Source organism: Triplophysa rosa, linkage group LG16, assembly GCF_024868665.1.
Source record: "Triplophysa rosa linkage group LG16, Trosa_1v2, whole genome shotgun sequence".
NCBI lineage: Eukaryota > Metazoa > Chordata > Actinopteri > Cypriniformes > Nemacheilidae > Triplophysa > Triplophysa rosa.
This window is the reverse complement of record NC_079905.1, coordinates 12,676,357-12,701,839: the sequence shown is the minus strand read 5'-3', so window position 1 is coordinate 12,701,839 and position 25,483 is coordinate 12,676,357. Positions and strand designations below refer to the sequence as shown.

The 25,483-nt window shown below is 39.9% G+C and overlaps 1 protein-coding gene across 1 annotated transcript; it reads right to left on the bottom strand.

Moving 5' to 3' along the window:
* Positions 1-182: 182 nt before the first annotated feature.
* On the bottom strand, positions 183-25,276 carry ptp4a2b (protein tyrosine phosphatase 4A2b). Its single transcript, XM_057354649.1, has 7 exons — positions 25,154-25,276; positions 5,079-5,367; positions 4,700-4,808; positions 4,499-4,591; positions 2,666-2,796; positions 1,434-1,508; positions 183-1,342 (listed from the first exon to the last, which is right to left on the bottom strand). Exons 2-7 carry the CDS (start codon positions 5,081-5,083, stop codon positions 1,231-1,233), a joined length of 525 nt encoding a protein of 174 aa, XP_057210632.1. The 5' UTR covers positions 5,084-5,367; positions 25,154-25,276; the 3' UTR covers positions 183-1,230.
* Positions 25,277-25,483: the final 207 nt, after the last annotated feature.

Here is a 25,483-nt window from a genome sequence, read left to right as displayed (position 1 = left end):
ATGGCAGATCTTAGGACATGCCATTTTTGCCAAATTCTTCCCTTCACATTATTATCCGCCATAATTTAAGATGTTATCTTGAAAGTGGTCATAAAAAATCATTCATCACAGAGTGACTCATCCACCAACAGTAAATAGCTCACATATTACAGGAAAGAACACACAGTGAAAACAGGCCAGAGTCAATTTCAATTCATTTATTTATCTTAAAACCAAGAAAGAGGGGTGTTTTCAAAATGGGCACAATGATAAAAAACTCAGAGCTGACCAGTCTCCTGCCTCTCACTTCCTTCAGTGTCTGTGGGCTGAACAGTAGAGTGATAAAGTGTACACATGTCATGTGTGGGTGTCAACAGCTAAGCCAACAGTAAAGCTTTTTACTGATCAGCCAGCAAAGAGCAGCTATAGAAAGCGAGTACCTAAGACAAGCCAAGTATCCTCCTCTATTCCAAACACTGACTGGATCTACTGTATTCGAACGTGGATGTTGGACGGTCCTAAGGGTGAGGGCTTTTCTAAGATGGACTGAATATTGCACTCCCCAGAGATTAAGAAAATGAGAGAAAATAACATGGCTCCATGAAAAGAAAAAATGTGTCTAACCCAACCCGCACTCCTGACAAGACACACTAATTATAGTGAATAAATACAGCTGACATATTTAAAACCTAGGCTAACCCTAAATAAAAAAAAAGTGATTTCAAGGGGGAAATGCTGCACTGAAAAGGAACTTGTTAAAAACTTTGTTTTGTGCAAAGATAGCATATGCCTACTTAAGAGTTGTTTTTGTAACAAAATTGGCTATCGTATGTGTAAAGTAAAACAAAACTGTAAAAGGAACATGCCCGATAGTAAAATTCATAATAAAAATCAATGAGACAGCTGCAGCATTTTACAACTGTAAATATTTCATCATGGTTCAAAGCATCATTCTAAAATAGCAAAAAAAGTTCATCCCATGATTGAAAATTTGGGAAATCTCAGGGAACTTGTGTATATTCTTGCCCATCACTGCATACACATGTTGTGGGCTTATCTATGTGCTTTGACCCATCTCAATGATACTGCTGGTGAATCCAAAAGATCAGCTTTCATTCATTACATCTCAGTGATCGATTAACTATGTTTAATTTGATAAAATCAACACAATTATAACCCACAACGTTTTGTCCCCTCTCTAGCCTGGTTAAATTTCCCTCTATAGTTTTGTATGACCGATAGATTGACGCACTACTGGACACAGCAGTTGTGACCGTTGGCGTCCTTGAACCGCAGACGCATCTTAGGTCTGTATTTTTCGAGGTAAAGAAGCTGTTTGGAGTTGAAGGCTCCACGTCTCTTCCTAGAAACAGAAAATAAACTTTAGTACAAATCTACAAAATTTAGAATGACACAAATTCTCATATTAACGACAAACTACACAATCTACTTACTGTCTTATAAACTGCACCGCATCTTCATACTTCATGCCACACTCAATTAAGGCTAAGGCTACCAGCACAGGTGCTCTGTGAAGACAAAAAGAAAAGATTTTAATAAATCCCTTTAAAAAAACCAAACAATCCCTCAACAAACAACAAAAAATCTTCTACATTTAGAGAACAGCACAACCTCATCCTGATTTACAATAATGCTGGTTAAACTGGGCTCATGAAAATAAATGCAACTGCTGGCCCACAATGGTTATACCTAAAAAAACCACCAGTATGTCACAGATGTTTATTTACCAGGCGAGACTGGTTGCTGTCGTGTTTGTGTGTGTGTCTGCGGGTTTATCTAGAAGTGAATTTAAGTGCTAAATATGCAAGAGTTTAACACTTGAAGAGCCAGTTTGAGAACACAAACAAGTCTCACATGCATTTGGTTTATATGCATTTACTGGATCCAAAATGCTGTGTTGAAATGTCTATTACTTTTACTATTTGCATTTCTGTCAAATTATATACAAATAACATTGTGAAGTGGTTATGTTAGGTCAAGTTACAGAGCTATTTGTCAGTGCTCTATCATTAAATTCCTTTTTCCCAAAAATTTCCTCACAAAAAAAAGTTTCTATTTGCATTTATTTGCAGAAAACTGGAGAAACAGGTCAAAATAACAGAAAAGATGCTCTATATCCATTTCAATATTTGTTCAAATACTACACAGAAAATAGGTTGATACTCACTTTTAATCAATACAACAGTAACATTTGTACATTTAGGAAAAGTTAAAAATATATATATTTGTGATAACCTCAATTTTTATCACAGTTTTTTTATTCTCAGTTTTTCACATTGCCGTTGGATGACTGTTACTCCTGAGGTTTGATTTTGTTAAAATTCAACAGACACTTGACTGTAATGATCCAGAAATGTGGATTAAATGAAAATTTAAAATGGTTTCGTATTTTTTCCATGAATATATAAAGAAAAAATATTTTTATTAAAACTATTTGTTATTAACAATATTTGGTTCAACTTTGAGCTGTGTTTAACCTCACAAGGAGTTATCAGCACTTTTTAACAGTCTAATAAAAAGGCTGATAAGATGATTGGATACATAAACAGTCCACAATCAGTTACTTGGTTGTGGAATGACTAACTGAACATATGAATGTTCTTAATACATAATAAAACTACATTTTAATCCATTGAGGAAAGTACATTGGCAAATCAGGACCTACCGGCCCAACCCCGCAACACAGTGAACTGCAACGCAGCATCCCGGCTCCTCTCTGAACTTAGTCTTCAGCAAGTTTAACCAATCATCTACAATCTGTGTAGGAGGTGGAGCTCCATCATCAAAGGGCCAGTCCTGCACACGTAAAAATGACAAGTAAACAAACAGTAATTTAGATTTTGCAGAAATGCTTTAATGTCTATTACAGTTGAGGAACTTGTTGAACCTTCAGACTAATGGGAGATGTTTCCTATTAGGCCTTACTTTCAGCCCCATCGGCTAATTCTGAGGAGCAAAGCATTGTGGGAGTGCAAAAAGTTCTCATGAACTGTTTTTGGCCAGAGGGCCACACAGATCTGGCCTCCTCCCAGCAAAAACCACACAACTAATGAGAGACTACGTGGAGAGAAGATGGGAGATACGCTGGGACGAGGAGAAGGACGGACCTTGGAGATTATGAGATAATGTGAGGCTGAAAGATGAGATCAATAATGACAGAGAGGAGTGAGGAGAGGCAGGAGGACAGGAGGGAGGAGGCAATAGAGGAGGTACCAGGGGCAAGAGAGGTATCAGCTTCCCTGTAATGACGCACACGTCTAATGTCATCCTAAGGGTTTTCTGGGAAATCCATTTAAATCACTAAACAGCGCAAAATGAATTATCAACAGTTTGATGTAGTTACCCAGGTCCTCTTTATTATTTATTCAAAGACCTGCATATGTAAGATTTGTCTTTGGTAGTATGAAAGAGAAAGACAAGCAATGAAAACAGACTGGCTGTGGTGGTTCAATGTATGTGTGTGTGTGTGTGTGTGTGTGTGTCTGGACTAACACACTCCTGCTGACCTGTAGACTGCTTCAGCTCACAGCCGGCTTGAACAGGTTCTCTGTCTCTCCCTCTCTCTTCCTCTCTACCTCTGCACGTCCCCTTCACAAAATCTCAATCCCTCTTTCTTCGTTCACATGTTTAAAGCATTCGCCTTCAATCCTGAGTGTGCCACTTTCAAAGAAAAAGACTTCTCTAAGGATACTACTGTATGAGTCTTACCACCCTACCGTAACTGTAGAGCATGAATTACTTTCTACTTTAAGCACTTTCTAGTAAGGATATTGCTCCCCTTCGAACACCTTTCCTTCCTTATAATTGCCAAAAAAAACCTCAGTAGGGAAACGATAAAATATATTATTTAAAGAGAACAAGGAGCTGAAGTTTCCTCTTTTACGTGAGAAAAGTGGTTAACTTCCAGATCAGTCACACATAAAAAACAGAAATCTGTGCATCTCTACCCGTCTGATGATCTACTGTTTACCACCCTTGCACCGAGAGCACAAACCACAGGTGATCGGAGATGGTAAACAAACTGTATCTGGGCTAGGCTTTTCCAGTCAGGTCAGGACGAGATAATGTCAAGTGTAAATAAAGCCTCTGCATGCAAAGTAGGTTCTCTAGGAATGAGATGTGTGTCTCTCTCACACGCACGCACGCACACACGCACACACACCCTCATACCGCCCTTGTTGTTGATAGGTGATATGAGTAGAGCTGTGGGTGAAACGACCTACATGATCAGAAGGGATTACAAGCATGTATACGTTGTTTCTCTCGTTCACTCACTCATCTTAGCAGGGATCAGAATAACAAAGGCCGAATAGCTTTCTGTATTTGCATGCGTTCACTCACTAGCTAAAAACGTAAACAGATCAGTAACTAAAAGGATTTAATTACAAAACACGACTGGTCACTAAACAAGGATAAATGCAGTCACGCTGGTCTGATGGGTGACTCTTTTGGTCGTGGAGAATTAGGTGAGTTGTAAGAGTTTGGGGACAGCACTCACCAGGACCTGGATGCCCTCCTTCTCCACCGGTGCCTTGTCATAGGTGGCTTCACATACTCTCACCAGCGTGTTTACCCCACCCTTCTTGAGCTCCTGAGGAGGTAAGGAGGGGGAGACGTGTAAGAGAAGATCTTTTTGTTTTCCCTTTTCTAACAAGCTCATTCCAAAAAAACGAAAACGCATAAGAAAGATCCCTCATACCTCAGTGAACTTGTTGAGAGTGGAGTTGGTGGGGTTGTGTGTGATGAGAAATCTCATGCAGTCGTAGGAAATCTCAACAGCGGCAGGGCGGTTCATGTTGGCAAGACGTCTTTAAAACAATTACAATGAAGTACTTATGATTCCTTTTCCTTTGTTTCTTTAAAAAAAATCTTTGGCTCAGATGTCTGCAATATGAAAAAATAAATAAACAAAAAATGGGTGCAATGATGGGTGGACACTACACTACTGAAAGTACAAACGAAAAGGAATGTGACCTAGTCCACAACGTACAAAAAAAGGGATGAGAAACTCAAAAGGAAAAAATAAAGAAAAATGCGAGACTATCCTTCAGTCATCCAATTGAAACAATTGAGATTACCCCATTCAGGAGAAGAGTTTCTGATTGGCTACAGAGAGGAAAAAGTTGAAGGAAGTGAGGTGAGTGTGCTTCAATGTGCCGAGGCAGTCGACTACGCGTGATCCCGAGAGGGTATAGGAGAGACAGACTGGACCCAGTGTGGAGGCTGTCAAGGGGGATTCTGGGTAGCGTAGTCCCGCAGGTGGCTAAAAATTCACTTGTCCACAAAGGTGAGGTGCTGAGCCTGGCAGAACTCTCCGCAGACGGTCACAAACGCCATATATGTGTGATCCGAATCAACACGGAAACACTGAGGAGAAAGAAAAATAAGAGGTAGTGAGAACAGGACAAGATGTCTTTAATTGAAGTACAATTCATTCTTTATCTTAAAAATGTCCAGCAGACGTCACACTTAAAATACTTCTTTTCAGTTCTTAAGGGTGATTCATCCCTGCTGCTGTGTGAAATGGTCAGGGTGACTCGTTCCATTGAGAAAGGCAATTTGAAACAGGTGATTACAGCCGGTCTAGGACATCAAGACACCTAAACCCTCAGGTAACAATGTTCCGTCTGTTTCATGCAGATGTGAGGTTTGCCTTTTATATGCAGTCTTTCTGCATCAACAGCAAACCAACAGTGTAAAAAGAAAGTAAAACAAAAGACAAGAGTGAGCCAGACATTAAACGACAATACAGAGAACACTTGTTCCTGAATTTCTGAAAACTTAAAGGCAGTCACAAGGATTAGAGTCAGGCAAAGCATCAAACAATCTCAACTGTTTCACAGTCCCACGCTTCTCTCCTCAACACGCCACCTCCATCCCCCATGCACACATTACTGAGGACACCCATCAAAGTAACCCAGTCATCTTGGCTCCATAACAGACTATGAACAACCACATTAAGACGAAGAAAACAGGACGCACAATGCAATGTTTGAACGGAAGATTTCAAAAGAAAAAGAAACATCAGAAGACTTGGACTGTCAACAAGTTGCAATTCTCTAAAGAAAAGAAGTGGTCTCGAGATCCAACAAATGCAGTTGAATAGATAGAAGAGAAGTGGCCTCTTTAAAAGAAAAAGAATAGGAATGTGATTATCTTATCAAAAAAGGACCCGAGTTAAAAGCTCGGTCACGACTAGTATCTTTTTTAAAAGCTTTTCAAGCGGTCAGGTGGTAAAACGAAAGGACACTGAGCTGCACAAGGATAAAGGATAAATAAAGATAGCTTCTGTGACATCAAGGTCCTTCACTGCCTTATGCAAATGCGACAATGATCCGGCTTACACCTGGTATTAACAACCAGGCGACATGATTATAATTGTGCAACCGATACATTTACATCTGGTATCAAGATGCTTATTCTGTGACCACTTTAGATTTTGTGGAGGCCTGATTTGTCACTTGCGATCAGTTCACCCAAGACGGATGTAAATACTAGGTGTAAATATGGCCAATGAAAAGCTCGCTTAGATTTCCATGCAGTCAGCAGTGAGAGATGCAGCTGTCTGAGCTTCTCCGCAGAGCCTGTTTCCTCCTGCTCTACTTTTACCAGGAACTCATGCAAATCAACAGAGCCGCATTTGCAAGCCACTCCTGTAATTGCTACTACCAGAACAGATGGGGAAGAAGTAACAGACAACGAGACAGAAAGAGATCAAAGACAGGCAATATATGGGTTAAACATAAACATAATTTAGGTTACAGAGTAAAATAAGCAACTCGTATGAGGACACTAAGCTTTCAGTCTTTGTGACTATATAAATGCTAAGTCATTGCTCTATGTAATCCAAGACGGGTCACACCTCAGGCAGAACTGGAACGGTCCAGCAAAAAGTCTGGTTTCTCTTTAACCCCGGAGGCAAGCTGGTTTGAAGCCTCCGCTGTGTCACACGAACACCCTGCTCACTTCCCCTGCTGGTTATACAAACACTCACACATCAGCTGCCCGGCGCTTGAAAGAACAGATAACAGAAAGAGGACTGGAAAAAAAGGAAGGCTTCTCAGAAATGACAGTTTCATGTTGCCCACTGTTTTGTGAAATACTGGCGCTTGTTATCTAGAAGAGAGGTCACTGGGTACAGAACTCTCTCTATCTTTCCTTTTGCTCCCTTCCATGCCCATCCAACAGCTTCCTCCATCTGTAACAGTCATTCCCTCAACTCTCTGCAGCTGGGAAAGTTAGGGGAAGGCCATAGGGTTGCTCTTGCTACAATCTATGAGCGCAGCGTACGTAGTGATAATAGGCATCCTATCTAAGAACACAGAAGCCCAAACAGGTGATAGAACCGGTATCTCTCCGCTTTTACGTAGCATGACTGAGCACATCCCACGCTGTAAGAACAGAGCCATGAATCTTGACATTTAACGGGATGAATTATGTTGAGAGTGAATTCTGGGGATTTCACGCCTAGAGTCAACACAATTTGCAGGTGGGGAAAATGTGTCATGTAAACGACAGAGAAATGGAGGCCTGAGTGTACGTGTAAATATAACTAAAGCTAACTATTTGTGGCTTTTGATTGATTACAAAAGCATACGTGAAGCACAGCAGCTTTGCAAGCATGCAATCTCTTGCGTCTCAGTCAGTGAAACAGAATACAGGGCTTTTGGATGGTTAATATGCCAAAAGCAAAGCACTGATCCCTCTCAGATCCCCCGATTTGAGCGACAAATCCTGTTGAGACACTGGGGACGTGTCTTCATACAGCAGAATAAATCCAGTCAGAAACCAACAGATATTGGTTAAAGACTGCGTGCGTGTGTGCATGTGCAGCATGTAACATACATACAGAACTAGGCCAGGATCAAAGAGTCACATCGACTCACTGAATGTCATGTAACAAAAACATACAGAAGATACAATTTGTTATTTTAATCCTTTATAATCACCAAACTTATTTACAAGTAGGTAAAAACACAAATCAAATGACCTTGTTTTTGTCTAACTCAGAGGGCACATCTGAGATTAAATCCCACCTAGATAGGTATGTCTGTGATTTCAGTAAATTTTCATTCCGCTTTAACTTCGACCCTTACAATAACTTAACACATATGTTTTGTTTCTTTGCTTGGTGCACCTTCAGTAAGGATTTAGACATTTTTGCTAGCCTTCCAGGTACAATAACAGCTTGTTGTTCAAGCACTGATGGCATTTCATTTGAGGCTAATGTAGTACCACAAGGTATCATGAAAGTATCTTGATTACTTAACGGAACTGTGACCTTATATAACATTCATTCCCATTTCCACAGAGAACTCAATCCTGCGCAAGGACATGAAATCACAGACTTCCTGTTAATATCTGAAACTCAAATGTAATTTAGAAAATCTACGAATCGGTGGCTGCAAGTTTTGGTGTCAAATCTGAGCTACTAACCCAAAATTTGACCTGTACAAGAGTCAGCTGCAAGGCCTCCCTCTCTCCTTCACAGCTGTTGGGGAATGACTGTGAGATCACAGGCCTTGGGCTGAGGGACGACACACCGAAAATGAGATAAGAACTCTGCTAACTCACCCTAGTCTGCACTAAACTGTACCACACACACAGCAAAGAGGACAAAAGTAGACAAAATTGATAATTGTAGCATCTCTCAACACAACTTAACATAGGCACACACAACTGTACAAAAATTCACATAAAAATTCCACCTATATTTCTGATGTGTATTGTTCCCAAAAGAGTTTTTTTACAGAAGTAAAACAGCTTGGGTATTAATTCTACTCTGCTTCTAACATTAGGGGAAGCATGTGCATTCTTGTCATTTGTGAAACCGAGTGTGAAAGTGCAAGTGTTTGGTGCAATACCATACACGAACTTACTTACTACTTTTTACCACAATGTGAACAGGCATCACTAACTCTCTCTAACTTTTGCATCATCAAACACACTATTGTCACAAACCCTCTTGGTTCTCTAAAGTAGGTCTCTGTAAAAGAAAAACAGCGAAAAAATGTGGTGATGCTGCTCAGGTCTGCCTGACCTGTTGCCATGACCGTTCACTACAGCTGCAGGTTATGTTGCACTGCCTTGGTGGAAGGCTGGAAGTAGGGCTGGAACGAGTCCTCGAGTAACTCGAGCAATTCGAAACAAAAAAATCATTGAGGAATGCTTCGTTTAATCCATTTAACTACAGTACACTAGGGCTGGGCGATGTGACGATGTTATCGTATATAGCCGATGTCTCGCAAATATCCCAATGTCGATTACAACAGACAGATACCAGACGATATTCGATAATAATGGAAAATACGCATTATAACATTATCATGCGATGTAGGCTTAAGCGTGAACGTTCATGTTCATATGCCCAGGCAGTCAGTAACAGTGACAGAATTTTAGAAACGCTGTTTTGTTCGGTCAGTTGAATGTGCTGCTGTTTTCTGCCGGTCACTGCACAGATAGACCAAGAGAAAGACGAGCTCCGTCGGCAAAGCAAAACCTCACGCTCACGAGGCTGTACCAGCAACATTTTTCTACTACATAAAAGCTATGGTTTATCTACGCGCTTTACCTGATGAAAGAAGTCACTGCAACACTGGTTTGTGCGGGTGGCGCGCCTGTGTGTGTGTGTGTGTGTGCACGCGTGCGTGCGTGTTTGTTTGGCACTTGTCGGGTCCGGAACGAATTCCCTCCCGGTCCGTATCCGCAGCATCAGTACGCCAATTGTCTGCGCAACGTTGCATGAAGTCAAACACACCTGATATTATCAGATATTGCAATGACTTTAAAGTCGATTATGGATCATTTTTTTAAACACATCACTCAGCCCTACAGTACACACGGAGCACTGCGTTTCCCCACTGACCATTATTACTGACGCACAGCCCACTTAACTCTGGACATGTTATGAATACACAGAAGACGCTGCAGAATAAATTACAGAAAAATATACAGAGGGCAGAGGTTGTACTAACGCGCATCCCATAATGTTTACAGTACGTATTATGTCCAAAGGCTGAAAGCGGTCTTTGTGGCTGTTTAAACACATGCGTGCCTAACAGGGATGTGCTGTGCGGCATATACAGTATGTATTTACCAGTGTAGCACGCATGCGATACAGTTTGGCAGGTGCATTAAACAGAGCCACTTGTTTGTGTGAAGTGCGTTTGTCGTTGTGCTTGTTTCTTTGTGACATTAATCAATTGCGCACCGCTATTTTACTTAGTTTTAGTCTATTTTGCGAGTGAAACTTGTTTTTTGGCTGCATTGAGTCCATATAATTGAGTCCATATTAGGGCTGTGCAATTAATCGAAAATTAATTGTAATCGTCAATTTTGGCTTCAACAATTACAAAAACAAAATAATCGAGGTAAAACGATTATTGTGCCACATTCCATTTTGCAAGGATCCTCTCTTTTCTCGTGGTATAAATCCACAGCGCACCCCTTTCCTTACAGTGGTTCAGCTGTGCTATTTCTTTACATTTACATTTCAGTTGAATTCACAGTTTAAAAGCAAAGTTATTTATTTTCTATGTTGTTTTAAAAGTTAATGAGTAATCGTGTTAAATAATCGGGATCTCAATATTGGCCAAAATAATTGTGATTATGTTTTTTGTCATTATCGAGCAGCCCTAGTCCATATAACTAAACAATCCTATTATTTAAACATGCCATCTGGCTGTTCTGCGTGTCTGAGTGAATGAACTGCACAGTTAGGCCCGATTCACATTTCACATCTAAATCCGCACGGAAAACACGAGCCGCGCCGCTTTCTCTTTTCAAATGACCCGAAGTGCGCGTGCGGCACTTCAAAAAGTTGAAAAAACAAATATACGCACAGAAAAGACGTGAAATGTGAATCGGGCCATAAACGTGCTACATGCATGATTCTCATGGATTTGTCTGCGTCTCCGCCGTATGAGGACATGAACATGTAGGTGGCGTCAATTTTCCACTGAGTTCGTGAATCATTTAACCAACTCGTTCAAAACGCTAATTAGAATCATTCGTCCGAGTCATTCAAAACACACATTCATTTAGGAGATAAACACTGCAAAAAGGCGTTCAGATGTTCAAATGAATATTAATGCGCATATGCAACATTACCTACGGTAGGGATGGGCACGAGTACTCGATTACTCAAGTACTCGAATGCGACAGCGACGATCGATAGTGAAAACGATGATCGATTTGGGGTTTAAATACATTTTTAATTATTTTCTTTCTTTTGATTGGTTATACTGGCATTTCGGGTTGTGCCCAGAAATTTGATTGTTGCGTTGCGAGAGTTTGCGGTCCAGAGTCAAGTCCGGAGCACAGAAGGGCATATTGAAAGCGCACAGCAATGCTTGGTTTCACTTTGATAAACCTGACGAAAATACAGTCAAGTGCAAAATGTACGGCGCCAAGCAGCATACAAAACATACAAATCTACTACAAGTTTGATCTGTTATCATCTTACACTCTGTCTAACGTTACACCGCACGCGAGCAGCGCGATGCAACATGGCGAAAGCAAAAAGAAACTGGACGTTTGTTGCGTCTCTTTGCGCTGCATCCAGTGTGCACAGAAATTCTGTTTGTTGTATTCGCGCCACTCGCGGGCAGGGCGAGCGTTTTCAATCCATTCCCATGGAAGCTGAGCTCGCGTTGCGCTCGCGGAGCAAAGCGAGCATTCCTTTTATGAAGTTCCTAAGAAATTGAATGGATTAAAAACGCTCACCCTGCTCCGCACCAGTATATTTGGAGACAAAATGTCAGGTGAGACCACTACTATCAGACAGACATGTCAAACGAGCATAAGAGACTTTACCGTCAGACACTGACAGACAGAAATGTGACAAGGCAGAGATGACGTTTCATCTCACGCTGATAAATAAAGATATTACTTTATTTTCAAAAACATTGATAGTGAATTTTTAATAATCTAACCGTGTTGATCTAATTATTTACTTAATCTTATAGTTTTATTAACATAAATTTTCGTATCAGTGTTGTAATTAAAATCTTTTCATTGCCACCATGGTATGGGAGACACGCCCCCCCCTCTAATGCCCCGCCCCCAATTAATCGAGTACTCGTTTTTCAAACCTGTCCAGTACTCGAAATGAAATATGATCAGAAATGCCCATCCCTAATCTACGGTACTACGATACTACCAAAAATAGAGAGGCATCGCGGGTATTTTTAAGCTTTAGCATCGCGATTCTACCGTAGCACCGGTAGTCCGGTACACCGTGCAACCCTAGGGGAAACACTGGGATGAGCAAGATCCAGGGCCAATAAGCAAAAACCAAAAACAGCAAACTGTACTCCACCTCTTAAAAGGCTTATAAGCACTGTCACACAGGTTTCCACAGGCCATGCCACAAGCAAACGCATCATAACCCGACAACAACACCAGAAGAGATAGTTCAAATGGTATGGAGTGAAAGAAAAAGCAAGTTGGATCAAGTTAGGCCACCACAAAAGCACACCTGGAAAAAAGAGGAAGACATTCCTTTACCAATTATCATATAAGCAACAAGTGCTTTTGCATTAACCACTAGGGGTGTGACGAGACAATTATCCCACGAGACAGACAAGAGACTGAGTTCACAAGAACGAGATGAGATTTTTAGACTTTTTTGAAGAAATCCTCAATGATGAAATATATAGGGGAAAAAGTCTTTTATTCACCTTAAAACACAAAATGCAAAAAATGTAGGCATTTTAAAATCATCTTGTACTTTATGAAACAAATTAAACTTCTATTTAATGAATTATATTATGCAGTAATAAACAATATGTAAACACTGCAAAATGTTTTGTCACAAACTCTGACAGGCAATAATTGCACAAACATTATGCTTTGTTTTCTTAACAGGTGCAGCTTTTAGTAAAGAGCTGTGGTTGTTTTCTCTATATACTTTTGCATAGTGCCCGAGTTAGCAGAGGTTGTGATTATATCACACTGTCAATCCTCCTTCCTCCACTGACTGTACCCTCATAACCTTCAGAGAAACAGTTAAAACTACATAAACACATCATGTTTTATGCTAACATTGCACATATGTAAGAGACAGATGATCCGCTTTTGAAGAGGTTTGACTGTGAATGTATTTAGAATAACGTAATAGCGTGAACTAGGGATGGGCGATATGCCTAAAACTCTATCACGGTGTTTTCTGGTATTTGTTGCGGTAACGATACAAATGACAATATAACTATAACACCATCCACCTCTGTTTTTTGCCAAAAAGTGATAGTAGCTACATGTAGTCTAGAGCTTCAGAAATACCCCAAATCAAACAAGCTCCTAAAATATACCTACAGTATTTTTGTAAATATAAAATATAATGGTGACATTCGACTTCAAAAGGTTGTAGTAAAGAAAGAATTAAATTAACTAAAACTCCATAGACACATCATGTCATACCTAAACTGTAGCCTATTGTAGCGTGGAAACGATCGCATCACGCTGTCAATCACTCTCTCGTGAACTGTGTGAACCTTCTCTTCTCACAGAAGCATACTGTATCTTTCTATGACTCGCGCTACAGAAAGAGAAAAGAAAAATGCGGATGAAAGAAACCTAATTATATAATCTACGCTTCCATACGCTCATAAACGTATTTTAAACAACGTAATACAAACTGGCATTTCGTACTGGATGTAAACAGGCAGCAGTGCGGTGCGCGCTGCGTCGCTATGAAAGCACATGTGAGTGCGAGTTGCACATAGGACGGGATGCATCCTGTATATAACAGGCAAGAAATCATATTAAACAATTTGTGCAATGCGCATGCGTTCAAAACATCTAACAAATGATTAAATAAAAACTTTTAGCCAAACTAAATGTTGTGGTGTTTTAATGTATTATGACTATCAACAAATACTTAACAAACGAATGAAATAAAACGAAAGTGAAACTAAACATTAACTCGGATGCATCTACAGAGCCATCCTTCACGAGAGTTAGAGCTCCTCTTTTAGTGCACTCTGAAAACTCTTTCTCAGCTTCACGTCCGCCCTCCGCTATGCCCGTTTTCGCTCCGCATATGAGCAATTCCTGGAATGGGTCGCACAAAGAAATATGTCATCAACTAGGATTTTTCGTTTATATTGCGGGAAGACTAATTCCTATCGTGGGGAGAATTTCTACCGGTATATCGCAAACGATATAATATTGCCCATCCCTAGCATGAACCGCCGTAAACACTAGTGCTTAATGCCCGAGACGATGCAGACACGAGAGACGCGCATGAAGGTTGAAACCCATAGGTCTAGCGCGTGTTTACATATAGAAACGGTAGGAAAGTAGCGCAGCGGGATTGAAGATCATGTTGTCTATATGAATGGCAGGGCCGGTTACTGTAGCTCACAGCACGCACAGACTTTGTACAGCTATTAGCGTGTTCTGTACAGTAATGAAAACAGGTCGCACCACAACAAAATGTGCACTCACTCACACAAACGCTCCCAAATATATTTTGAGGTCGCACAGTTTAAATTTAGGGAGCATATGTGACTAAAACGGTCGCAATTTCGAGCCCAGCACTCCATCATGCCAATTGCGTGAGGATATTGTGTTCTTGTAAGACCAATCGGATCTCGTCACACCCCTATTAACCACCTAAATCAAAAACAAAACTGAACCTGAAACTAGGGTTGGAAATCGTTTGAATTTTATTGATTCCGATTCCAATTCCGCTAATCGATTTCGATTCTTATCGATTCCCAGTTTCGATTTCACAGTTTAAGTAAAACATTTAGATATCAACCTGTATGGTCATTTAGCCTGCTTATTGACTTGTTCGCAAAATATATATACATTTATGAGCTCCGTTTTGTGTATATATACACATATAGAACCATGCTTTTTTCTGATTTATTACAATTTGTATTACCATACTTGAACTACATCATGGTTAAACTGTTGTACCTATAATGAAATTATGGTTCATTTGTGGTTCCTGTGCTTTTAAATGAAAATACTATAGTTAAACTATGCTTACTATAGTAAAACTTTTATTGAGATATCAGCAGATCACGCAACGCGTGTACTTTTCTGAAAATATGCACACAGGAATTGATGAGGAATTCAAATTTTTAACTCAAGTATCCAATTCCTTTTGTTTCCGATCCGATTCCTAGCCTTTCGATTCCGATTCCAAATTGGAATTGATTTTCGATTCCCAACCCTACCTGAAACCAAAGCTTTGCTTGTTCTTTGTTGCATTCCATTACACTACAGATGAAAAGACGGGTCTATTGACACTCTCATGAGATCAAAGAGGCTTGACTGCACAGGTGTAATCTATGACATTAAGCTGTAATTCACAAGAGAGTCATGCTGCTTTACGGAAAGGGAAACTGTGTTCAGCTATGATTACATTCTCGGGTTGAAAGATTGTTCATTTCTTTAAACAATAAACAGCTCTTCCAGTAAATAACTTACATTGACATTGACAAAGTCGCAAGATTATACACCCAACACAACCAGAAGGGGAAATCATGTTGCATATTTTTAACTAAAATAAACATACTGTACAACTTGACACAAAAAGAATGAACTTCGCTCTGCTTGATTGCTAAAAGCAGAGACACCAAGAGTGTGAATTCTTGAGCTTAATAAACACTGGAGAAGTTACCAGTGCTATTCTCAGAAAACTGACGGAAATGAGGGTACTGCTTTAAAACAGGATGACACAGTGAAAGATTACATGCTCCATCTGAGCAGGTGTATTTCTCTGGTTGCCAAGAGAAAAAGACTGCTTTACGCATAATTAACATGTCTTTGACACACCATGCAGAAAGTAACAGACAACAAAGAACATATAATAACCAATGGACCAAAGGGTTGTCAGGTTTAAGTACACTATTTAGCAGCTGAAATAGCACCACCAATTTAGAGTGTGGCACACATTATCTCATAAAGGCCAGAAATACAAATCTATAAAGCATTCAGTCGCCCATAAATACACCTGAGGTATATGCTAAATACCACACACATTCTTGAGGCCTGTCTGTCTGCATTCCTCGACAGCCTCTCTCAGCAGAGCACTGAGGAAAGGATGCCTGCAATATAGTCATTTATTCACCATGGACAAAAGCTTTGTATTTTATTGCACCAAATAATAGTATGTCAGTGACGTTTGGCCAGCCCATAGTAACTCCCTTTACACAGAAATTTTCTTTAACATTCACACACTTTATAACTGAGTAAAGCCTGATAACCTGTGTTAAAAGGCTACAAGAAGTCTTTTAAAGCACACTGTAAAGGTTTAGTTTGACAAATGATTTACTTCTCTATTTTAGAAGAATAGACCTACTTCACAGCATAACGTGTACAAACCGGAAGTAGTGTAAACGCTTGTCCGATCAATGCTCTAGCTCTGCTCACTTCACAGAAAAGTTGCGGAGACTAGAAGCAGTTAGGCATGTAGCGCTCCCTTTATGCTGATTTGTCTAACATATATCAGACCTTGATAATAAATAAATCGCTCTTTTGTAATGTTTGTTTTCCCTATTTTTACATCTCCCAGTAAACCATGAACAAATCGGACAACATATGCTACTGTTGCTTTTGGTAAATAAAATGAATGTGTGTGAGAAAACAAGCTGAATGAATGAATGAATATGGCAGCAGTGCGACAGGAAGTTTTTTCCTACTTCCGGTCTCTGTCGCCATATTGTGAAATAGGCGAATTGTAAGGTCAAACACCTACACACCATTTAAAAAAACGTTTACATTCATAGCGTCGCTGTCGGGCGGAAACCTCCTGTGTCCAAATTTGGTCAATATCATATTTTTTCACAAATCGATCCTATTGGTCAGTCCCCATGTGGGTCTGTTATTTTTACAAATTATTAACCAATCTAAAGTGTTGAAAATAGCTTGAGAGCAAATCTCTTAACTCCATTGGACACTTCAACTGTCTGAGAAGTCTCGTAACTCCACCTCTTCTTCACTCCGCGGGAGCTTCTCGGCATTACGTCTCCTGATTGAAAGTTTTTTAGACAATGACGAGTAAAAATAGTTAGGTTAGATACATTTGAGTAGGTCTGTTTTGTTAAAAATCGATAGCTGTAATGCTTCGGTGCAGAAGGAAGTCCGTGAGCCACGAAGGTAAGTTTGCGAGCAGATTCGGCTAATTTCCGCCTATTAGACAGCCTAGTCAGCTCATCGTTTTTTTGTATTACATCACTTATAGTTCTTAAACCTTTAAAATATAGTTTAGGAAGATGTACGTAACCACAGTCGTTAGCTTTGGTTAACGATTGAAGCCTTTTCTCTTGTCAAGAGGCTCAACGCGACCGCCGACTTTATTTGCATGCAGATTAATTTCCGCCTATATTAGACAGCCTGTTTAACGTTTTATTTTGGTATTGCATCACTCATAGCTCTAACGTTTAAAATAAAGTTTAGGAAGATGTATGTAATAACAATCATTAGCTTTCATTAGCTCTTAAAGCCTCGTCTCTTGTCAAAAGGCTCAACGCGACCGCAGACTTTGATGAACACTGCTGGCAGCATCGACGTCTGTGTCCGTACCATTCTTATCAATGACAGCGTAATCTCTTATCTCCCTGCTCCCAAGTTATAAACCTTGTATCTCCGATTAAACATGGTTTTGGGGAAATGTTGTGTTAATGTTGGTACACAACAGTGTATGATAGCAATATAAGGTATAATACCAACTTTAACGATACAATGTTTAATAACTCAAAAAATATGCAGTTTTTTTAACTTCCTGAAAAAGAATGGTTTTGGAGATACGAGGATTCCGCCCGACAGCAACGATATGTCAATTCATGCTTGTTATCCGAGGAAAACTGAGTGTAGCAAGAGCTACACTTTTTGTATAGAACTGCAGTTTCCACAGAAGAAACATCACCGGTGCGAATGCACAATCTGCTCCTACAGTTCAGTAGGATTGGGAATCGAAAATCAATTCCAATTTGGAATCGGAAACAAAAGCAATAGGAATCGTATACTTGAGATAAAAATTTGAATTCCTCTTATCAATTCGCAAGCGCTTTGGCCCTTCTTGATCAACCAGTGTTACACCACGTCTCATCGCGACTCAACAAAGACAATAAACCCCATTATAAAAACAACATTTGTTGCCTCTAGTTGGAACATTATTACTGATATTAGGACTTATGTTGTCTATTTTCACGTTGCTCGCGTGTCTGCATTTGCAGATCACACAAAGAGACAACATGTGCGACAAACTCAACTCGCGTTAGTCCGTAACAAAGTCTTTTACAATGAAAATATACTTACAGGCTGCTAATCTGAATTGCCAGACTGTCCTTGCGAAGTTTTAATGGTTGGAATGGCCCCACTTTTTAACCAAAGCTTTCGTGCATTCGTCTTGATCTCTCCCAGGTTCGTTAAGCATTCGTCGGTGAAATGCACTGCACAAACTTGAACATTCGGATTGTACTTTTCTGGAACAGTGTTGTAAATAAAATGTAACCATTCGTTTTTAGTCATCTCATCTTTTGGCAGAGCAAACAAAGAGTCTTTCTTTTCACAACGAAACACACAACGTCTCCGCGACATGGCTGCAGCGGTGACGATACAATGAGATTTACAAGTACGCCCACCTCGCTTGCGTTTAGATTTGGGCGGTCTAAGTCAAGTCATGTTATGAAGTGACGTACATTCGCCAGGGTGTGGTTACACGAGGCATTTCAGGCAGGTCTGGGTGAGCATTCGCTTTTAGATAGAATGCATCTTTTGTTTCCGACACTTCAATTTTTGCAATTTTACGTGTCTAATACATGCATGGGCAACTTATAACACACCAAAGACACAGAAAACCACGTATTCACGCCATATGACCCCTTTAAAGTTTAATATACAGGTTTGTGGCTCTTTCATTTTTTAATTCACCATTATAATGTGCCATTAAAGATGCCATGAATTAAAACCACAATTTTAACCCGAGCTTTTGTTATATAAGAGGGAATCGTATTCATGCGAACATCATGTAAGTGTCAGAACTGAAAACGCCCTTGTTACTGAGATTACAACTGTTATTGACACCAGGCCCAGCGAACGGCAGGTTCTGGAATGCACCAATCTCATTGATAGGTTGAACACCGCCTCCACAGAAAGAATATCAACGACTACTTCTCTAGCCCCGCCCACTGGTTCGCGCATGACAATTCTGAAGTAACACAAGTGGCGCGGAACCAGACAGAGCGAGCAAGCAATAAACAAACATCCCATTAAAGATAGCTAAATATTGTGCCATCCCTGGTTGTGGAAGAATACAGTCGCTGCATAACCTTCCTTCGGATTCCGATATTAGGTATGCGTGGTTGAAGTTTATTTTTAAAGACGTTCCAGCTCATGTGGGAAAAACATGGAGCGTTTGTTCGTTTCATTTCTCCGAGGATTCCTTCGTGAACAAGGCACAGGTCAACGCTGGATTTGTGGAGAGACTAAAATTAAAAAGCAGTCCTGTGCCGTCAATATTGGATCCGATAGGATTGGCGCAGCAATCTTATGTGAGTAAAACATTTTTGTACTATGCATCACTATTGCTTTTTTAGAGATCGCTTGATATGCCCTGAGCAGTATTCGCACGAGATTAGTATTACCTGGGGACCTCTAGTCATTTGTAATAATTGCAGTGATCTTAAGCCCGTGCGAATCGGGATCTCTGTGATTTGGCAGGCTCATATATCATTTTTCAAGGTTTTATCACTGTTTGCGAATAATGGAGGATGTTTTGAAGTGTTTTGGTATTATTTCGGGTGCTGGGTCATATCCATAAGTTACCGGGAGTATCCTGTGTGTTTATTTATCATGGAAACTCTCGTAACATTTGAGACCCACGATCGCGGTGATCTTTTGTCCGGTTCGCGATCACGGGTCTCAAATGCTTACAGGTACGGTCATATATCATTAAACGCAATATAACTATAGGCTATACAAACTATATGCAAAGCCTTGCCATCACATCCGGGAAATAAGTCGGTAAATTTGAGTAAAATCATCCCGTGCGAATGCGTCACATGAAATACTGATGTGGGGAGGTCATTTATAAATCACACGAGGTCTCCTGATAATGCTAATCTCGTGCGAATGGTGCTAATGTGTAACCTAATGTTACGTCTCTAACCAAATTCACAGAAGGCTCCAACTAAGTTTACTACGCAAACTGCTATCCAATCATAGCAGTGGGCGTTTACTTCCAAGCCTTCATGGCAGAATGCCCATTCAAACAGAGTGTTTGTAGAGCTGGCCTCAAAACCCGGGTAGAAAATAGCCTACTTATTGATTTTGATGTTTTTAAATGTAAAAACCACGCGAACGTCACAAGTAGACCTCATACAACAGTATAAAACAATAAACAAGCCCAGTTCATCACACCTTTAAATGATCTTTTTTAGAAATATCTATATGATTTGTATTAAACCTATAATCATTGACTCGAATCGAGAGCTTGTGAATAGGATCAGAATCGATACCCAGCCCTAGTCACAATGTTCCTCAAAAGCAGGAAGCCATTTTAGATATGACTGAAATCAATATGAGAGTAGACTATATTCTTATATGCTCCTGCTCCTTTTAACTTCAGTCAGATCTGAAACATTCAGATAAAAATGTCAATATCTAAAAAAATGAACTCCATGTCCAAATCTAATGTAAGGCTGTCCATGTAAAGCTCTTAGATTTAGAGTTTCCGTAAGAGCTAGCCTAAATTATAAATTTTTTATAAATTCCTAAAAAGAGCTGACAGAGACATTTTTATTCATCAGCATCAGCTATTAAAAATGATATTAGTGCAAGTAAAGTCAAAATTCTCATCACCAAGCACATCACCAGCATCAGTGCACTGAAGCAGCAAGAGAAAAGAAAAGAAGCAGCATTGTGGAAACTCCACTAAGAGGGTGGAGAATCTTGTAAATGCTGCCACAAACTTGCCACTTCCTGTCAAGCTGAAGCTTACACCATAGTGACAGTACATCTTATAACGTAACTCAAACAAGGCAGATACAAAATTAATGTCATTTAATCCCGAGATTCCCGACAATTTCAGAACTGCTTGTATGCTGACTAGCAACATCACTCAGCTTCTATCAAAGGCATGCAGTGAAAACAGATGCGTGTCAGGTCACAATATTACCTCGTTTCCACTGAGTGGTACAGTTCAGTACGGTTCACTACGGTACGCAATTTTTTCAGTTTCCACTGTGAATGGTACCAAAATAGCGAACCGTACCGTACCACTTTTTTGGGACCCTTTCGTAAGGGTACCTAGCACAGTAGTACCAATAGTACCGGAACCTAATGGGTGGAGCTAGTCTCACTGCAGAACACTGATTGGTTTACAGAGAATCATCACTTGCGCATGCTACAAGGGGAACCAAAGAGTACAGATACCAAGAGGCGAAACTCAATAGAACGTTCCATTGCGACACCTGCGCCCTGCATTTCCGCCATTTTTGGGTGAAAGCGACTCTGCTTTCTGCTGTGGCGATGGCAATATCAGCAGCTTTGTTTAAAAAATAAAACATTAAAGCTGAAATTCAACCTGAATGATGATAATACATGACGACAAAAGCCTTGGCTCGCTAGAAACCTTGTCAGATATCAAGCATTTTCACCCCAAAATGGCAGCCGCGCTGTTTTCTCTCAAAGTTGCGCCTCTTGGTATCTATACTCTTTGGGGGAACGACAACACAGGAAGCGCCATTGTCATTACAGATTGCTTTGTTGCGTGAGAATGACGTCGATCGCTACTTTCCGGCATACACCAAGCCTACCTGTTGTCAGTGGAAACGCAAGCCTGATAATGGTTACCCGTAACGAAGCGTACCATACTGTACTGTACCGAACCGTACTGCTCAGTGGAAACGAGGCATATGACTTTGGTGAGCACCATGATGATGCATGTCATCAAGAGCTAGCAGCTGTCTTGCTGGGCTTATAATGCTGGCTCAAAGTGTACAACTCCTTCAATATTACAGCAGACAAGCTGAAATGACAATGGGAGAAACGGAAGTCATGCTGTTGCCAGTTGTGTAGATGTTTTTAGAGAGCCTGCTGTGAGGCATGACTCTATCAATGTTTGTTAACAAGCAACAAACCACTACCAGTGACATTTAACATCCATGCAGCAAGAGATGTATCTGAAACATCATGTTCATCCAAAATGTATGAACAGTGTGGTCTAAACAGGTTTAATGTAGATATTAAAACGCCATTTTGGTTCACACTCTCAGTCCTTCATCTATCGGTCTTTCATACTAGTGACCTACAGGAGGGGCTTTTGCGGACCTTTTGTTGACAAAACTTAATTTCTATAATTTTTTAGAGCAAGGCAGCATCACGAATATACATCCAATGAGAGCAGCAGCAAAGTACTGCAAAAGGTCATTGTTAATTCAATGATTTATTATATCATGGGACAGGGAGATGAGGACCTAGGTAGCCCATTAAGAACTCAGGCCAGATATAAGTAAGAGAAAATATGCTGAAAATGTAATAATATCAAGTAGGGCTGTCACGATGATTAAATAACCGTCTCATCGCGATTGTTTGACCTCATCGCGATGGTTTCAGACCATCGCAATTATTGCACATCTCTATAGAAGACACTAGGGGGAGCTGTAGTGCATCTGCATATTGCATATTTTAGTGTATATATTGTAACTAAAGCATGGTAATACTGGTCAAATGTACCACCACAACACAATCACTTTAAAAAAAACTAAAGCATATACCATAAAAATAACTTGCAGTACAATTTAATATTATTTCAGTGTGAAAACCAGTCTACCAAAATCTCATTAACATAGAAGTAAACTTTTATTGTAGTCTTGCAAGTGAGAAAAAAACAGACTAGAAGCTTTTCTATGACTGATAGTATTTTAATGGTGGCTTCAATTCACTCCTGATCAATTTACTTCATTTACAAGTATTTGGCGGTTGCATTATTGACAGGTAAAAGCCTAAACCTCAAGTATGATGACCCAATTTTTCCCTATGTATTTCCAAGAAAAAAAACAGTCTTTATATTCAGAACAATATGGTCGTTTCAAAGCTGAATAAAAAATGTATGAGAATTAAAAGTCAAAGCTCAAAAACAGACAATTAATCGTCATAATCGCAATGATTTATTAGACAATTAATCGTCAATCAAATTTCATAATCGTGACAGCCCTAATATCAAGTTAACATATAGGGGCGGAATCCCGGACAGGGTTTAAGACTAGTCCTAGACTAAAATAAATGTTAGAGCTGTCCAAACTGAAAACAGTTAACAGTGACATATCTTAAACACATTAGTGCATTCTGAGACAAAACAATGGCACTGAAGTAATGTTTTTTTTTGTAAGGCATTTTTGTAAAAACTACTTAAATGTCCTAATTTAACTCAGGCCTAGTCCTGATGTAAACTAATCCCTGACGAGGAAACCGCCCCATAGAATAGCAGTGCAGTTGGATTAAAGTGATATAACAAGAAGCATTCTTGTTGATTCATACACTTCATTAACGTTTCTAAAACGGTATGTTCTGGAAACCAAAAAAAAGGCATGTCGGTTTATTTGGAAATTGGAGGTCAAGTGTGGTGTGTGCTGAGGTCATTTTATGATGATTTTGAGAATGTGTAAACTTTTGAAGCTCTTTTTTCAGGAAATACATCATGTGTCATCCACCTCTGATTTAAGAAATCAGACCATTTCAGAAAACTTAGTTAGTTGCCCACAAAAGCACAGAAAGTGATAAAAAAATACTTCATTATATGGTGAGAGAAATGGGTATGCATTATCAGAAACCTATTTAGCTTACTTCTCCAATAGATGTACAAGCGATTAATTCAATGATGTAAATGAGAAAAAAAACAATGCTTCAAACTCAAAGCAATAAAAAAACAGTTACTGTTTCAGGACCCCAAATAACCAACCATCACATGTTGTTTATTTATACAATCATTAAAACATCAAAAATACATGTCAGTCATGTCAATGGACAAACTTATATCCACATACATTCGCTCTGCAACATTTGTTCAAAACAAGCCCTGACATGTTCTTTTGTTTTATACAGCTTTCTATCAGATGTTTGGCAGGGATGCCTGCATGTCCCATCTCACACATACCACAAGCTACTGAAAGACACCAGTTCCATCAGTTTCCCGGTAGAAAACAGGTAAAGCCAGGTGACTCCTCAAACATTACACATCAGAACACAAATTCCTGGGATCTCACTTATCAACCCATAATGATCTTTCCCGTTAAGTACACCTCATTTCCATAACCGGTTTGTTTCAGATTATAAATATGTCATCACACCCGTATTTAAATACGCTAGTATCCGCTCGCAGGTTAGTTTACTACACAGTTCAGGTCTAACGCTGGGTCATCAGTTTACAGTTTAACCATGTGCTGGATACGGGAAGTGATCAAAAGACACGGTTCGTCCATACTTCAAAGGGTTAAGGTTACCATATGTCAGAATCACCGCTGCGATAAAAAGCATTTTAGTGTCAATATTTGTCCCGAATGAAACTCGGTAAAGTCTTAACTCACTTCACATAAGCATTGATTCAGTGATATCGGGAACCTTCTGGAACTCGTCGTTAATACCATTAGCTTAGTAGCTAACAATTCAATCGCACTCTCTCTGACCTTACAAGTGGCCGAACACACCAAACGGTGAAAGAAATGTCACACGACTCTTATCTCTGATGTTAATTCACCTTTCAGACACAAAACTATCCAATTAAACAACCGAATGAGTAGAGCTGAATCGACACATAAACTGTCTGAGTAACTTCTTGACTAGACATGAGACAGTTAGCGAGTTGCTACCCAACGCGGGGGTTCAGGACAGTTAACGTTAGACAGCCTGTGTCGGAAACTCCAAATTCTGATTTTATCGAAAACAAATGAGCGACAACCATTCCCGACCCCGTTACAAATATCGTCGAGAATCAGAAAATACAAGTAAGCAGTTTCCGTTCAAACATACGCGGGCAAATGGCTGCCACCCTAGCGAGCTTCTCGAGCTCCTTCACCGGCTGAAGCGCGAGCTCTCACAGCTACGCTGGAAACGGTCAAACAGGCGTGTCGCGCGATCGTTATTAACGTCTTCCTGTCTTATCAGACTCGGAAGACGAGATGTAACGGGCAATACTTACAAATAACGGGCCAAACATTGAAATCCCTTGGCAAACCCCGGAGAACGTGGACGTAGACTCGTAACCGCTTTGATGGTGAAGTCGTGTTTTTCTATCTCTCTCAGATGAAACTGAATCGAGTCACACAGAAAGGGGCGGAGTCAGCCAGCAACTGCGTCATCTTTGCGCAAGAGGCTGTTGACGTTTCACGACTACGAGGGCTTTATTCAAATACATTTTTGGAACATTAAATAGTGTTAGCCTACATGATAATGACATTTAGTACCACTCATTTATATCTAAAAGTAAATAGTTTTTATAATTACAGTATACACATGGTAGTAGCTGTAT